At 43.4% G+C, this 16867-nt stretch overlaps 1 protein-coding gene across 2 annotated transcripts in view; it reads left to right on the top strand.

The window, feature by feature from the left end:
- The window catches only part of LOC124012601 (polypeptide N-acetylgalactosaminyltransferase 4-like), a 43614-nt gene that overhangs the window by 14029 nt on the left and 12718 nt on the right, over positions 1–16867 (top strand). For both annotated transcript variants that reach the window (XM_046326401.1, XM_046326400.1), the window contains exons 2-8: positions 1562–2021; positions 7343–7512; positions 8845–9034; positions 9314–9499; positions 10237–10354; positions 12815–12991; positions 15991–16122. In XM_046326401.1, coding sequence (XP_046182357.1) covers positions 1630–2021; positions 7343–7512; positions 8845–9034; positions 9314–9499; positions 10237–10354; positions 12815–12991; positions 15991–16122 — 1365 coding nt within the window. In that variant the 5' untranslated portion in view covers positions 1562–1629. The remainder of the gene's footprint in view (positions 1–1561; positions 2022–7342; positions 7513–8844; positions 9035–9313; positions 9500–10236; positions 10355–12814; positions 12992–15990; positions 16123–16867) is intronic.

Genomic DNA, 16867 nt, shown 5'->3' on the forward strand with positions numbered 1-16867 from the left:
CTTTCTAGAGTGTGCCATGTGCAATGCCTCCTGTATAAAATGTTTGATTTGATTAAGTTTGAGTATCTCTGGTGCCTCCCGTGTGGTGCAGTGATAGCGGCATCACTACAGATCTGTGTTCGATACCGTGCTGTGCCACGACCGAGAGACCCATGAGGTGGCGCACCATTGGCCCAGCGTCATCCGGGTTAGGGGAGGGTTTGGGCAGGCGGGTTGTTCTTGTCCCATCACGCTCTAGTGACTCCTGTGGCCGGCCAGGCTCATGCACGCTGACACGGTTGCCAGGTGTACAGTGTTTTCTCCGACACATTGGTGCGGCTGGCTTCCGGGTTAAGCGAGCAGTGTGTCAAGAAGCAGTGCTGCTTGGCGGGTCGTGTTTCGGAGGACGCATGGCTCTTGACCTTCGCCTCTCCTGAGTCTGTACGGGAGTTGCAGCGATGGGACAAGACTGGAACTACCAATTTGAATATCATGAAAAAGTGGTAAAAAGAACAACAACAACAAAATGATAATAATAAGTTCAACTATTATATCAGCGGTACAGTGATCTATCTTTGCTACTTGTATTTAATTTCAGCTCACATCTAGCCCAGCCCTGAGTTTGTCATTATTGATCTTGGATGATGATGATTGTCATCAGTTTAGTCCATTTGAACGGCATCATTAGCAGTGTTTTCTCAATTAGCCGCAAACAGACGTCTCAGTCGAGTATTAGCGCTGCCACTGACTGGAATGAAATTAGCATAGAATCTTATTTAATTTAGCCTTTAAGCGTTTTGTGCTTAATTAAATCTCCCTGTCACGTGGAATGCTCTTGAGTGAGAATTTTAATCTGTCAATATGAAACTTGTTATGAACACTACTATTCAACTGTTGGAATGGAAATATTTAATATGGCAACGTTTTAATATTTAATTTCGCCTGATCAACACTAAGTTTAGCATATTTAGAGTTTTTGTAACACACATCGTTTCCAGTGTTCTATTTGCGACTCTCAAGGTTCAAATTGAAGGTCACGAGACTTGTTATGGATTTTTCTCATTTCTGTTGATAGTGATTGACTCCAGACTGGAGATACAAGGACTGAAGACACTGATTATTCACTGTTGTATTGATGACGTTCTATGGCCACTGTGTGATTCTGTAGTGGCTGACAAAGTCACAGCGTTTTGTTTGGACTTTCTAAAAGCCTCTCGGCTGGTGTTTAGAGAACATTTGGTGCTTGTATTAGGATATAAAGTGCCTGTTTCCAAGAGGCCAGTTAGACATTTTCTCTGCTTCTGTGCTGTTGTTGTCTCCCTGTTGCAACATGTAATAAACCAGATAGTCAATCAAAAATCTATCTGTGGCTGCTCTCACTTTCGTTTACCTGGGAATTCCTTTTCCACCGATTATAAGTGGTATAGCTCTTAGCTGCTCACTGCAATGGTTCAAGTCTTATCAAGTCTGTCATGGAGTAATTCAGCTCAAGGTATCTTACTACTTTTATCATAGGCCAAACTTCAAACTGGCCCTAAACCTTTTCTCAGCCCTCCCTGTTGTGTGTTTGTGTTTTCCACAGAGCTGTGTGGCCTGGGGACTTTTTAAGTGGCAGCTGGTGAGATTCCACTCTAGTGGTTGCCGGGGGCGATGAGGGTGCGTTGCTCCCGGAAGCTGGGCCTCCTAGCTAAGTCCTTCTTCCTGCTGTGGGTGCTGTGGCTGGGCTACCTGCTCCTGGTCCGTTCCGCCTCCTTCTCCTCCACAGGGAACGATGGAGGGGAGGACGGAGGGGGCCGCAGCCTGTTGGTTAGGCACTTGGCCCCTGTGGAGGAACAGGGGAGCGAGCAGCTGGCCAGGCCTGTGTATGTGAAAGCGCCGGCGGATGCCAACGCTCCCGGGGAATGGGGCAAGGCCACCAGGCTAAACCTCAGCCCGGAGGAGAAGAAGCAAGAGGAGGACAGCGTGGAGAGATACGCTATTAATATCTTTGTCAGCGATAAGATCTCTCTGCACCGACACATCCAGGACAACAGGATGAAGGAGTGAGTAGGCAAATGATCTTCATCTTCACACAGTGGGAACATCTCAATTGCGTTCTCGTCGCGTCTTCTCTCCTCGTCTTCTTCTCAAAATTGAGAGGTCCCTCCCCTCTGACGTTGTCCTCCAATGGGTTTTGAGAAAGAGGCAAGGAGAGGGGCTGTGAGGAGTATGCTATTGGGATTGAGACCCCCCCCCCCCCTGGCATTTCAATCCATCTGGACCAGTAGTTTAGACCAGTAACCACCTCTTATTGTACAGGTCCAGTGAGTCTGATTGCAGAGACTTACATGGATACTTAAACCTGTGTTATGAAGCTGAACTAGACTTGGCTATTCTGGTGTCATGTCAGACTGATATTTTCTGTACAGCTGTAAGGGATGAATGAGTAACTTCCCTAACTGGTCTTCCTCAGTTTAAAAGGTACGGTACTCATTGCACTAGAGGACTGAACTTTGATTGGCTCAGTAAAAAGTCTCCATCTGTGTTTTATCTTCCCAGCTGTTCACTGCAGAAGTGATGCTGGCAGCCCAACACCTGTGTGATAATGTCTTATATTATTACCCCTCACATAAAATCATGTTTTTAGGAACAAATAATTAAGAGTATACTATAATATACAAAAATTTGTGAGCAAAATAATATGAAAAATAACATTTTATTGAGTAAATGTTGGTTTCTTTTCATTTTGATAAGAGATTGATGTTATTTGTTGATGTAAAAATCTAAATGTACTGATTTTAAGGTTGTGTCATTAGATTTGTAGGGTCGTGAGAAATTTGTGCCCAAAAAATAAATGGTCCCTGAATGATCGAATTAAAGTTTAAAGCTAAATCCTGACTTCAAATACAAGGCAAGCATGAGGTCATTTAGTAACACACAGTGTAAGTTGAGATCGGGCCAATCACATAACAGGAGACTTAAATCTTGTTAGGCACGTAAATTGCTTGGAATGTAGCAGATTTGTTACCTACTACTGTGTTGTTTACCTATATTGTGACGCATACTGTTGCTCGCGTAAAGATCGGCAACAAAACAGGTTACTACTTGTCTATAATCAAGCTACTACACACACACACACCATTATTGCTGTGGTTGAATTCAAGCTTGTGTTTTTGTTACTTTTCATCTGTTTTCCATAAGACGCTGTTCTGCTTGAGTTTCAATGACTTCCAATAAACACTGAATCTGTCGAGGCTCATGGTCAGCTTCCAATAAACAGTGAGGCCAGGATCCTTTTTTTAAAGGCACATGAGCTGTCTCTCCAGTTCTTTACAGAGCAGCCTCCGTCCCTGACTGAAGAGAGTAGCCTCCGTCCCTGACTGAAGAGAGTAGCCTCCGTCCCTGACTGAAGAGAGTAGCCTCCGTCCCTGATTGAAGAGAGTAGCCTCCGTCCCTGACTGAAGAGAGTAGCCTCCGTCCCTGACTGAAGAGAGTAGCCTCCGTCCCTGACTGAAGAGAGTAGCCTCCGTCCCTGACTGAAGAGAGTAGCCTCCGTCCCTGACTGAAGAGAGTAGCCTCCGTCCCTGACTGAAGAGAGTAGCCTCCGTCCCTGACTGAAGCTCTCAAATGCCATTCTTTCTCTAACTTCCCCTTTGGTGCAGAAACCTGAGTTCTGTTTCTCTATTTCTTTACCTCCCTGCCTCTCATTTTCCTTGCCCCCTTTCTTTCTCTTGCTCTAACTCTTTCTCGCTGTTCTCTCTCTTGCTCTAACTCTTTCTCGCTGTTCTCTCTTTGTCGCTGTTCTCTCTTTGTCGCTGTTCTCTCTCTCGCTCTAACTCTTTCTCGCTGTTCTCTCTTTCTCGCTGTTCTCTCTTTCTCGCTGTTCTCTCTTTCTCGCTGTTCTCTCTTTCTCGCTGTTCTCTCTTTCTCGCTGTTCTCTCTCTCGCTCTAACTCTTTCTCGCTGTTCTCTCTTTCTCGCTGTTCTCTCTCTCTCGCTCTAACTCTTTCTCGCTGTTCTCTCTTTCTCGCTCGCTGTTCTCTCTTTCTCGCTCGCTGTTCTCTCTTTCTCGCTCGCTTTCTCTCTCTCGCTCGCTTTCTCTCTCTCGCTCGCTTTCTCTCTCTCGCTCGCTTTCTCTCTCTCGCTCGCTGTTCTCTCTCTTTCTCTCTCACTAACTCTTTCTTGCTGTTCTCTCTCTCTCTCTCGCTCTCTTTCTCTCTCACTAACTCTTTCTTGCTGTTCTCTCTCTCTCTCTCGCTCTCTCGCTCTAACTCTCTCTCTTTCACTTACTCTCTCTCGCTCAAACTCTTTCTTTCTTTTTCTCTCTCTCTCTCTCGCTCTAACTCTCTCTCTGCTCAGGCATGTGGGACGTCGGTGTGATTTCTTTCCCCTCATATTTCTTTCTTGTCGTTTCCACAACTCCCCACAGGAATGAGACCAAATGCTCCTCTCCTGCACTGACCAAAGCAACTCTCTAGCAAGCTGTCACATGTTCACTGCTCCAAATAGAGTGACTGATTGTGTGGTCTGTCTTGCAGTCAGCTCCAATCATTATGTATAATACTTGTGTATGTGGGTACAGTTGAAGTCGGAAGTTTACATACACTTAGGTTGGAGTCATTAAAACTCATTTTTAAACCACTCCACAAATTTCTTGTTAACAAACTATAGTTTTGGCAAGTTGGTTAGGACATCTACTTTGTGTATGACACAAGGAATTTTTCCAACAATTGTTTACAGACAGATTATTTCACGTATAATTCACTGTATCACAATTCCAGTGGGTCAGAAGTTTATTATTATTATTACATACACTAAGTTGACTGTGCCTTCAAACAGCTTGGAAAATTCCATAAAATGATGTCATGGCTTTAGAAGCTTCTGATAGGGTAATTTACATCATTTGAGTCAATTGGAGGTGTACCTGTGGATTTATTTCAAGGCCTACCTTCAAACGCACTGCCTCTTTGCTTGACATCATGGGAAAATCAAAAGAAATCAGCCAAGACCTCAGAAAAAAAATTGTAGACCTCCACAAGTCTGGTTCATCCTTGGGAGCAATTTCCAAACGCCTGAAGATGCCACGTTCATCTGTACTAACAATAGTACGCAAGTATAAACACCATGGGACCACGCAGCCGTCATACCACTCAGGAAGGAGATGCGTTCTGTCTCCTAGAGATGAACATACTTAGGTGCGAAAAGTGCAAATCAATCCCAGAACAACAGCAAAGGACCTTGTGAAGATGCTGGATGAAACAGGTACTAAAGTATCTATATAGATACAGTAAAACGAGTCCTATATCGACAGAACCTGAAAGGCCGGTCAGCAAGGAAGAAGCCACCGTTCCAAAACCGCCATAAAAAGCCACACTACGGTTTACATCTGCACATGGGGACGAAGATCGTACTTTTTGGAGAAATGTCCTCTGGTCTGATGAAACAAAAAATGGAACTGTTTGGCCATATTGATTATTGTTATGTTTGGAGGAAAAAGGGGGAGGCTTGCAAGCCAAAGAACACCATCCCAAACGTGAAGATCGGGGGTGGCAGCATCATGTTGTGGGGGTGCTTTGCTACAGGAGGGACTGGTGCACTTCACAAAATAGATGGCATCATGAGGGAGGAAAATGATGTAGATATATTGAAGCAACATCTCAAAACATCAGTCAGGAAGTTAAAGCTTGGTCGCTAATGGGTCTTCCAAATGGACTATGACCCCAAGCATACTTCCAAAGTTGTGGCAAAATGGCCTAAGGAAGGACAACAAAGTCAAGGTGTTGGAGTGGCCATCACAAAGCCCTGACCTCATTCCCATAGAAAATTTGTGGGCAGAACGGAAAAAGCGTATGCGAGCAAGGAGGCCTACAAACATGACTCAGTTACACCAGCTCTGTCAGGAGGAATGGGACAAAATTCACCCAACTTATTGTGGAAGCTTGTGGAAGGCTACCCGAAACATTTGACCCAAGTTAAACAATTTAAAGGCTACCAAATACTAATTGAGTGCATGTAAACTTCATTAAATTGTACCCGCAAAACAAATGTCTCAACGTCAACATTGAAGAGGTGACTCCGGGATGGTAGCCTTCTAGGCAGAGTTGCAAAGAATAAGCCATATCTCAGACTGGCCAGCAAAAAGAAAAGATTAAGATGGGGAAAAAGAACAGACACTGGATAGAAGAACTCTGCCCAGAAAGCAAGCAACCTGGAGCCGCCTCTCGACTGACTTTGAGACTGGTATTTTGTGGGTACTAATTTCATGAAACTGCCAGTTGAGGACTTGTGAGGAGTCTATTTCTCAAACTAGACAATTTAAAGTACTTGTCCTCTTGTGCACCGGGGCCTCCCACATTTTCTATTCTAGTTGGAGACAGTTTGTGCTGTTCTGTGAAGGGAGTAGAACCCAGCGCTGTACGAGATCTTCACTTTTTTGGCAATTTCTCGCAAGGAATAGCCTTCATTTCTCAGAACAAGAATAGACTGATGAATTTCAGAAGAAAGTTATTTGTTTCTGGCCATTTTGAGCCTGTAATCGAACTCACAAATGCTTATGCTCCAGATACTCAACTAGTCTAAAGAAGGCCAGTTTTATTCCTTCTTCAATCAGGACAACAGTTTTCAGCTGTGCTAATGTAACAGTATAGCTTCTGCTCCTCTCCTCGCCCCTACCTGGGCTCGAACCAGGGACCCTCTGCACACATCAACAACAGACTCCCACGAAGCATCGTTACCCATCGCTCCACAAAAGCCGTGGTCCTTGCAGAGCAAGGGGAACAACTACTTCAAGGTCTCAGAGCGAGTGACGTCACCGATTGAAACGCTATTAGCGCGCACCCCGCAAACTAGCTAGCCATTTCACATCAGTGACATGAACATAATTGCAAAAGGGTTTTCAAATGATCAATTAGCCTTTGAAAAATATTAACTTGGATTATCTAACACGACATGCCATTGGAACACAGGAGTGATGGTTGCTGATAATGGGGCTCTGTACACCTATGTAGATATTCCCCCCAAAAATCAGCCAGTTCCAGCTACAATAGTCATTTACAACATTAACAATGTCTACACTGTATTTCTGATGAATTTGAAATTTTAATAGACACAATTTGTTTTTCTTAAAAAAACAAGGACATTTCTAAGTGACTCAACTTTTGAACGGTAGTGTATATATATAATTATTCTCTTTTTTTATCTAAAGTTTTTTTCACTAAAGAATAATATCCATCTATAGGAGGGGTTATTTTATGTTTTTATTTTATGTTTCAATTGTTACCTATCCCTTAATCTTTACATTTATTTAGGGACTTTAAAAAGATTAGCCTTTGATAGGCTGAAAGCAATCCTAATAAACAACATCTCTCTCTTTCATTTGAGTATAGATGCAGAGCGAAGAAGTTTGACTACCGCCATCTGCCGACCACGTCAGTGATCATAGCGTTCTACAACGAGGCCTGGTCCACCCTGCTCAGGACTATCCACAGTGTTCTGGAGAGCACTCCTGCTGTCCTCCTGAAGGAGATCATTCTCATAGACGACTTTAGTGACCGAGGTTTGACCGAGCTTTTTTGTTGTCTTCTTTTGGGGATCGTTAATTGTCATTTTTACACCGTTTACTGTTCTGTTAGCCTAGTCAGCACCTCTACAAACATTATAGGGTTTGCGTCAGTTCGTGCTTTGTCGTTGTCTATTTTGTGGGGGGGCGGAATCATAGAACATATTTTCATTTGTGAACATCTGGTTAATAAACTTAGTTTTTATATGAACAATCCTTTATGCCAAGAAAACACAAGTTAGAGAGTAAAATAAAAGGTTAAAGGTTAAAAGATACCTTAGAATACCTAGTTATTATTTGTCAGGCATTGAGTTTCTCCCCAAAGTTGACGGTAATACAGAACAGCATCCTTACTTAGAACAGTAAGGCTGTAGGCCGAACAATTGGGCTTATCTGTACATATCTGACATGAGATGAGCCAGAGAGTTCTGAGAGAGAGAAAGGACATATTCTTCCTTGGAGACAACACAGTCACTGCTGAGTGTCAGTACAAGTGGAGTTTCTAGTGTTTATGTGTGGCGCTGGTCAGGAAAAACGAATTATATAATAGCCTATTCACTGACACATACATAAGAGACCTGTCTCAGACACGCACAGAAATAGATTGAGCCAAATTATTCAAAATTGCCACCAGTCCACCCATTATGGCATCATTGACCTGAATGGGGGAAGTCTGTTCTATTCATTCGATTCTATGCTCAGACATGATAGCTGTTCTCTCTGAGTATCAAATGACCACATATTACAATTGACTCTCCCCCGCCCTCTGAGACCAGTGTAAGATACCACATCATTCTCATCCACAACTGTAATATACAAGAGACTGATGATAAGGAGAGAGGAAAGCACTGTCATCAACACTACGGACTGTGTCTTCCCCTTCGGGGAGACTGGGACTATCATTTTCATTGCAGTTGAATAATAATTTAGCTTCGCCTGTTGGTCTGTCAATGTGCAAAGATAAGATCTGTTTATTCGTTGATCCATCTTCTATTATTGTCTACATTATTATCACTGTACTGTTGGGAAAGAGGTCTCAAGGTAAGAAGTTCACTGTACTGATTTACACCGGTTGTATCCTGTGCACACGACAAATAAACTTTCTGAACACAGTTGCGACGTAAGGATCTATGCCCTTCCCAAACTATCAATTATGAGTTTTTAGGAGGTGTGTGTGTGTGTGTGTGTGTGTGTGTGTGTGTGTGTGTGTGTGTGTGTGTGTGTGTGTGTGTGTGTGTGTGTGTGTGTGTGTGTGTGTGTGTGTGTGTGTGTGTGTGTGTGTGTGTGTGTGAGAGAGAAGCCTTGACCATCTCTCTGTGTGAAACCCAGTCTATCTGCAGTCTCAGCTGGAGCAGTACATCAGTAACTGGGAGCGCGTCCGCCTCATCCGCACCAACAAGAGGGAAGGGCTGGTCAGGGCGAGGCTCATCGGCGCCACCTACGCCACGGGGGACGTATTGACCTTCCTGGACTGTCACTGCGAGTGTGTCCCCGGCTGGATCGAGCCGCTCTTGGAGAGGTGTGTTTCACTTAGCCAGCATATTGACAATTTGATTACAATTACAGATTCAATACTCAATTAATGGGATGGGACTGGTCATTAGCGTTGCATAGCAACAAGACATTCTGGAGGCAATAAAAACAGATTAGTGTTGGTTGGCCCATTGGCATTCCTGGTCAAGTATAGTGGCACGTGAATTTCATCACATGTAAATGAGGGAATGTCTCATAAACCTTCCAGGGACTTTCAGTGAGTGTCCTTTCTTACACCATACTGTGTATCTCATCCTCCCTCCAGGATTGGAGAGAATGAGAGCACCATCGTGTGTCCGGTGATCGACACCATCGACTGGAACTCGTTTGAGTTCTACATGCAGACAGATGAGCCCATGATCGGAGGCTTTGACTGGAGGCTGACTTTCCAGTGGCACTCCCTCCCTGAGGTCGACCGTAAGAAACGCAAATCCCGCACCGAACCCATCAGGTCAGTAATGCTATGGTCATCAGATTCTGTCCATATGGGATTTCTGGGCCCATCTCAAACGGCACCCCTTTGGTGCACTGCTTTTGACGGGAGCCCTCTGGGTGCCCTCTGGGAGCCCTCTGGAAGCCCTCTGGGAGCCCTCTGGGAGCCCTCTGGGAGCCCGCTGGGAGCCCTCTGGGAGCCCTCTGGGAGCCCTCTGGGAGCCGTCTGGGAGCCCGCTGGGAGCCCTCTGGGAGCCCTCTGGGAGCCCTCTGGGAGCCCTCTGGGAGCCCTCTGGGAGCCCTCTGGGAGCCCGCTGGGAGCCCTCTGGGAGCCCTCCGGGAGCCCGCTGGGAGCCCTCCGGGAGCCTTCTGGGAGCCCTCTGGCCCTGGTAAAAGTATTGCTCTATAGATAAGTAATAGGGTGCCTTTTGGGAAACAACCTCTGGCTCTCCTCTTAGGAGGAAATTAAATTGGGAGATATTTTGAAGAGAAGTTGTTTTGTAAAAGTTATAGTTGGATCCCAAATACTCTCCTTTCTGACCTAGTTTAAAATGTTTTGAAATGCATCTCACCTTCTCTCCTTCATTCCTTGAAGAATGTCTAATCACTTAAGTTTGGTCTAATCACATACAAATAAGTGATTACCTCAGGAACGGGAGAAATAGATTTGATTTAAAAGTCTTCTAATATGGCCTCTGACTGTTAAACTGCACACTGTACTGACCTCCATGTTCCACTATGCTTTCTCTCTCTCAGGTCTCCTACCATGGCCGGTGGGCTGTTTGCTGTGAGCAAGGCTTACTTTGAGTACCTGGGCACATATGACATGGGCATGGAGGTGTGGGGAGGAGAGAACCTGGAACTGTCCTTCAGGGTGAGTACTAAGTACTCATTGACTGTGTTCCAAATGGCACCTATTCCCTTTAAAGTGCACTACTCTGGACCAGACTCCTATGGGCCCTAAGGGAATAGGGAATATGATGCCAATTGGGAAGCAACCGCTCTTTCAATATGGCATCAACATCTCAGTGCCAGTAGCATTTGCAGTTGGCACAATTAAGCTATTTCTCAGGTACTTGGTAAAAAAGAGACTAATCTAATGCAGAAAGAACACCCACCTATATTCTGATCTTTGTCCCAAAATTGTTTTAAAAATGTCGATGATCCATGGTCCAAAAAGGTTTACAAAGTATATGTTCTATGCTTCAAAAATGTTTCAATAATAAGTTTAATTGGAAGAAAATGGATATAGGCAGACTGCTATTCCCAGTTCAAATCCAGTTAATGAGCTTGATTCATCAGTGTCGCCTAGAAGAGTCTGTGTGTGTCCCAAATGGCAACACTTTCCCTATGTAGTGCACTATTTTTGACCAGCACCTGGTCATAAGTAGTGCACTACATAGGGAACAGAGGGCCATTTGGGACGTTACCTAGTTGTCAGCAGGCCCTGATGGCGAAGTGATGTCTCACAGTGTGATCTGCTGAAGGTGAGTGATGGCTGGATGGTGTTGGACACTACATCCCCATTTAGATAATGAAGGCTACCTTGTTGTCTCTTTCAGTTGTTCACGTCAATCATTATTGGCACAGATTTCCTGTGTGTGTGTGTGTGTGTGTGTGTGTGTGTGTGTGTGTGTGTGTGTGTGTGTGTGTGTGTGTGTGTGTGTGTGTGTGTGTGTGTGTGTGTGTGTGTGTGTGTGTGTGTGTGTGTGTGTGTGTGAAAAACTAAAGACGGATGGGGTATCACCCTATATGATGTTTTATGTATGTGGAAATAAAATGCCTCTCTCTGGGACTCTCCATCCATAAATAATGACTTGTGAATTGGTTTACAACTGTGTTTTGGGAACACAAAGGAGTAAATATGGCACAGAATGAAATGTTTTGATGAGAATGAATAGGGTTCTAGCTAAGTATCCATTACAATGAGAGAATGTGTTGTGTAATTGAGGCGTAACTCAAGGAAGTCGCTAAAGGTAATTAGCGAAGTGAGGTAGCACCCTGTCGCTCTCCAAAGCTGTTTTATTGGCTGTAGTGGAAAACAAGCAATTATAAGATGCAAATTGATACTGTAAATAAAATGTCCTGGAGGAAATGTATTAAAATGGGAAAAAGATCCCCCCAACAAACTGGTTTTCATGATTCTCTTGTCATTTGCATAGTAGCTGCGGGAGAAGAGGAGTGGCAGTGTTGATTATTCATAGACAACGTCCATCTTGGTTTCTGCCTGCATTATCACACCACTTACATCCTAGTTTGGATCCTATTTCATAGTCTGGAGAACATTTAGGCACTAGTTTAATTATTAGGAAGAAGGGCTGGGAATCACCTGGGACTGATGCAATATGTATTACAATTCTATACTGTGATTTTGGTTGTCATTTGATGTTCCAAGTATATTGCTCACTGTATGTCTGCTGCAGAGAGATAGGAGAGAGCATGAGAAAATACGTTTTGATCAGTCTTGGAATAAAAGTTCTGAAAACATGTTGGCTCACTTTTTTTTAAAATAAAAGTATTTACAGGATAAAAAAAATACCTTAATTATGGAACATGTGCAGCTGACTATCGCTAGCTATCGCTACCTTTTTTGCAAGTCGATACTTGCAGTCAAAGTATCGATTGTAATATTGTCAAAAAATAATATTGCGATATGTAACTGTCATGGATTTTTTTTTTGTCACATGCAAAGTACAGTGAATGCTTAATTTGCAAGCTCTATCCAACAGTGCTGTGAATCATATCAAAATAGTATAACTATATACAAAAAATATATATATATTTAAGATTCTTCAAAGTGACCACCCTTTGCCTTGATGACAGCTTTGCACACGCTTGGCATTCTCTCAACCACCTTCACCTGGAATGCTTTTCCAAAAGTGGGCGGCAGGGTAGCCTAGTGGTTAGAGTGTTGGACTAGTAACTGAAAGGTTGCAAGTTCAAATCCCCGAGCTGACAAGGTACAAATCTGTCGTTCTGCCCCTGAACAGGTAGTTAACCCACTGTTCCTAGGCCGTCATTGAAAATAAGAATTTGTTCTTAACTGACTTGCCTGGTTAAATAAAGGTATTTTAGAATAGGACTAGTGTAAGCCTTAGAATAAGGCTGTAATGTAACAAAATGTGGGGGAAAAGTCAAGGGGTCTGAATACATTCCGAAGGCACTGAATATATACATATAAAGAAAATACGAGCAATAGGAACCTCTCCACAAATCTTACATTTGGGATTTCTGGGAAGGTTTGAGTCACATGCATACCCATCCTGTACATCTCTTGTCCGGATTTTTGCCAGAAATATCATAAGATGCAAAAACAATTATTCCTGTTTCCCAGGTGTGGCAGTGTGGAGGTTCTCTGGAGATCCACCCCTGCTCCCATGTGGGCCACGTCTTCCCAAAGAAAGCCCCCTACGCCAGGCCCAAGTTCCTCCAGAACACGGTCCGTGCTGCTGAGGTGTGGATGGACACCTACAAACAGCACTTCTACAACAGAAACCCCCCTGCCAGAAAGGTAGAGTGCTGTAGTACACTTTACAGTAAAATGTTATCTTATTTTATCTCGCTCCCCATTGTCATATGATCAACGTGAGGTACAGTATTTTCAGTGAGTTGTCAGGGCTACAACAAAGTTACACCATTTTGAGGTAGCTAGTGGTTAGAGCGTTGGGCCGATAAAAAAAAAAGGTTGCTGGATCGAATCGACAAGGTGAAAATATGTTGTTCTGTACCTGGGCAAGTGAGTTAACCCACTGTTCCCTGGGCGCCGAAGATGTGGATGGCGATTTCAGGCAGCCCCCCACACCTCTGAGGGGTTGGGTTAAGTTCAGTTGTACAACTGACTAGGTATCCCCCTTTCCCTTAGTAGTGGAGGATGCAGTGATTGTAGATCGATCAGGCTGTAGAAATACCAATAATAAAGGCACTTACTGTAATGTGATGAAGTCACTTATTGTAATGTGATAAAGTCACTTATTGTAATGTGATAAAGTCACTTATTGTAATGTGATGAAGTCACTTATTGTAATGTGATGAAGTCACTTATTGTAATGTGATACGGTCACTTATTGTAATGCGATACGGTCACTTATTGTAATGTGATGAGGTCACTTATTGTAATGTGATGAGGTCACTTATTGTAATGTGATGAGGTCACTTATTGTAATGTGATGAGGTCACTTATTGTAATGTGATGAGGTCACTTATTGTAATGTGATGAGGTCACTTATTGTAATGTGATGAAGTCACTTATTGTAATGTGATGAAGTCACTTATTGTAATGTGATGAGGTCACTTATTGTAATGTGATGAGGTCACTTATTGTAATGTGATGAGGTCACTTATTGTAATGTGATGAGGTCACTTATTGTAATGTGATGAGGTCACTTATTGTAATGTGATGAGGTCACTTATTGTAATGTGATGAGGTCACTTAGTGTAATGTGATGAGGTCACTTAGTGTAATGTGATGAGGTCACTTATTGTAATGTGATGAGGTCACTTATTGTAATGCGATGAGGTCACTTATTGTAATGCGATGAGGTCACTTATTGTAATGCGATGAGGTCACTTATTGTAATGCGATGAGGTCACTTATTGTAATGCGATGAGGTCACTTATTGTAATGCGATGAGGTCACTTATTGTAATGCGATAAGGTCACTTATTGTAATGTGCATAATCCCAACAGGTGATAAGAAGTAGCTCATGCTTTAGTTTAGTTAGGACACTCTGCCATTTGTTTTGGTAAAGCGCTGAGGGATGGGGCTTGAGGACTATAACCACTCTTACATTCTTAGAAAGAGCTTTGGACTGACCGTCCATGATATCAACATTATAGTTTTAACCATGTTTTGAAGCTATACAGTGTTCGTTTACATTGACTTTGTTTAAAAACATGGGAGTAAAACCAGCTGATATTTTGGGTTCTGATGGGGTTTGACAGTTGAACTAAGCTCACGAGGCATTTTTAAGATCTGTTCTACAAGAATCAATGTCTTTATACTGTATCAAGGATCATCAACAAATTTGTAGCCCAAACAGAGGTTTAAAATGATTGTTTTAGTCAAACATTTCTTGTATTTATGTATGATCATGTGTCTCTCTGTGTGGGAATATTTGGGAACAGATTTCGTAATATAAATCACTTGGTGCTTATTTCCTGGTGTTTTTACTCTTTTATGGCCAAATTTGTCCCTCGGGTATCCAGTTGGAGAACCCTACTGTATCATCCACAGTCAAAGTGGATGTAGCAACTCCTGATTGGCCCTTTAGAGCTGTGATAGTTCTACCAAGGATGGAACACCCTAGACGTGATTAATATTGTATCGTAATGGAGTAACTTGGATGGAGATGTTCTTCACCTGTCTAGGTGTCAGCAGTGGTTGATGAGGTTGTGTGTGTCCCTCTCAGCTTTCTTTGTGTTGCCTGATATCACAGTCTCGTGTTCATCTTGGTTTCACCTCATAAATTACATTATTAATGCCAGGCATCTTTGATCAAACAATAAATGACCCAACCAAAGGTAGCTGGAGACTGGGTGCCAGACTAGTGACGACCACTAGTCCTTTTTTGGGTCTTTTTTTGTTGTCTAAACAAACCAGGTGTGTTTTCACAAGGAACCAAGCAGAAGCTAAGGGGATGAAATGGAAAACAAAAACCTACCTGAATTTTATTCAGTAAGAAACGGTTGTTTTCATTTTGCCGTTGCTAAACGTTTTGCTACGGTGTGCCCTAATGAATACACCTCTGGTTCATCAGTTGCCACAAACATGTTTGAATTCCCATCCCTTTGGTTTGTTCAAGGTGGGGAGAACCACTGCTATCAGTACGACACAGGTGTCACGCTCACACCTGGCATCCAGGAAATCCTTCTCAATGACTTTCATTAAGGACAGAACAGAAATGCACCACCCAGGAGTCAAACAGATTCAGGTTATCAGACCAGGATGTAGCTACTTCATGTTGTCACCCAGGACCATCATGGTTAGTGTGTCATATCAAAGCACTCCTAGGATTGACATATTTGACCAGAGCTGCATTGAGGATTGCAGTGAAATCCAGCTTATTTACATTACATTTTTGTCATTCAGCAGACTCTCTTATACAGAGCAGTTTACGGGAGCAATTAGGGTTAAGTTCCTTGTGCAAGGGCACATTGGCAGACTTTTCACAGTCTGCTCTTTGGTTACTAGCCCAACGCTCTAAACCGCTAGGCTACCTGCTGCCCCAGTTATTATTCTGGTGTGTCTTTTAGAGGTGTGTGTGTGTGTGTGTGTGTGTGTGTGTGTGTGTGTGTGTGTGTGTGTGTGTGTGTGTGTGTGTGTGTGTGTGTGTGTGTGTGTGTGTGTGTGTGTGTGTGTGTGTGTGTGTGTGTGTGTGTGTGGGCCTAATTTGTGAAATTCTGGAAATTGTTGCAAGCTAAAGTGTTATGTTGTTTACTCAATGTGTCAATATTTTTAAGTGTATCCATCCCTACTCAAATGTGTTAGATGAAGTGTTATTTTTTCCACAGGAGACCTATGGGGACATCTCAGAGAGGGTTGTCCTCAGAGAGAGACTGAAGTGTAACAGCTTTGACTGGTACCTGAAGAACATCTACCCTGACCTGCATGTACCAGAGGACCGGGAGGGCTGGCACGGGGCGGTGAGTCTCTCTCTCTCGCTCTCTCTCTCCTCATCAATACGATTCGATATCTTAAGCACTAAAGCACTCCAAAACATTTAAACAACATAAAACATCGGTCCGTAATAAGTCGAAGCCAAAATGAACTCCTATGTCCTACCTCGTTGGCCTCCATGTAGATGTGAAATGAGTGTAACAGTATAACTTTAGACCGTCCACTCGCCCATACCCGGGCGTGAACCAGGGACCATCTGCACACATCAACAACAGTCACCCACGAAGCATCGTTACCCATCGCTCCACAAAAGCCGCGGTCCTTGCAGAGCAAGGGGAACTACTACTTCAAGGTCTCAGAGCAAGTGACGTCACCGATTGAAACGCTATTTAGCGCACACCGCTAACTAAGCTAACCGTTTCACATCCGTTACATGAGCATGGTAATAACATTAAAATAGACTAGCATCTCCTACCCATTTTCCTCTGCCATATTGCCTGCATACTTTTAGTTCTTCCGTATGTAAAAATGTATTTCTTGCCCTCAGAACAGACTCAATTCGTTGGGGCTCGAATTGGACTCGACAAGGTGTCAAAAAACGTTCCACAGGGACGCTGGCCCATGTTGACTCAAACACTTCCCGCAGTTGTGTCCAGTTGGCTGGAAGTCGTTTGGGTGGTGAGACCATTCGTGATACACACTGGAAACTGTTGAGCGTAAAAAACCCAGCAGCATTGCAGTTCTTGACACAAACCAGTGTGCCTGCTACCT

The sequence above is a fragment of the Oncorhynchus gorbuscha genome, linkage group LG24 (assembly GCF_021184085.1).
Source record: "Oncorhynchus gorbuscha isolate QuinsamMale2020 ecotype Even-year linkage group LG24, OgorEven_v1.0, whole genome shotgun sequence".
NCBI classification, from domain to species: domain Eukaryota; kingdom Metazoa; phylum Chordata; class Actinopteri; order Salmoniformes; family Salmonidae; genus Oncorhynchus; species Oncorhynchus gorbuscha.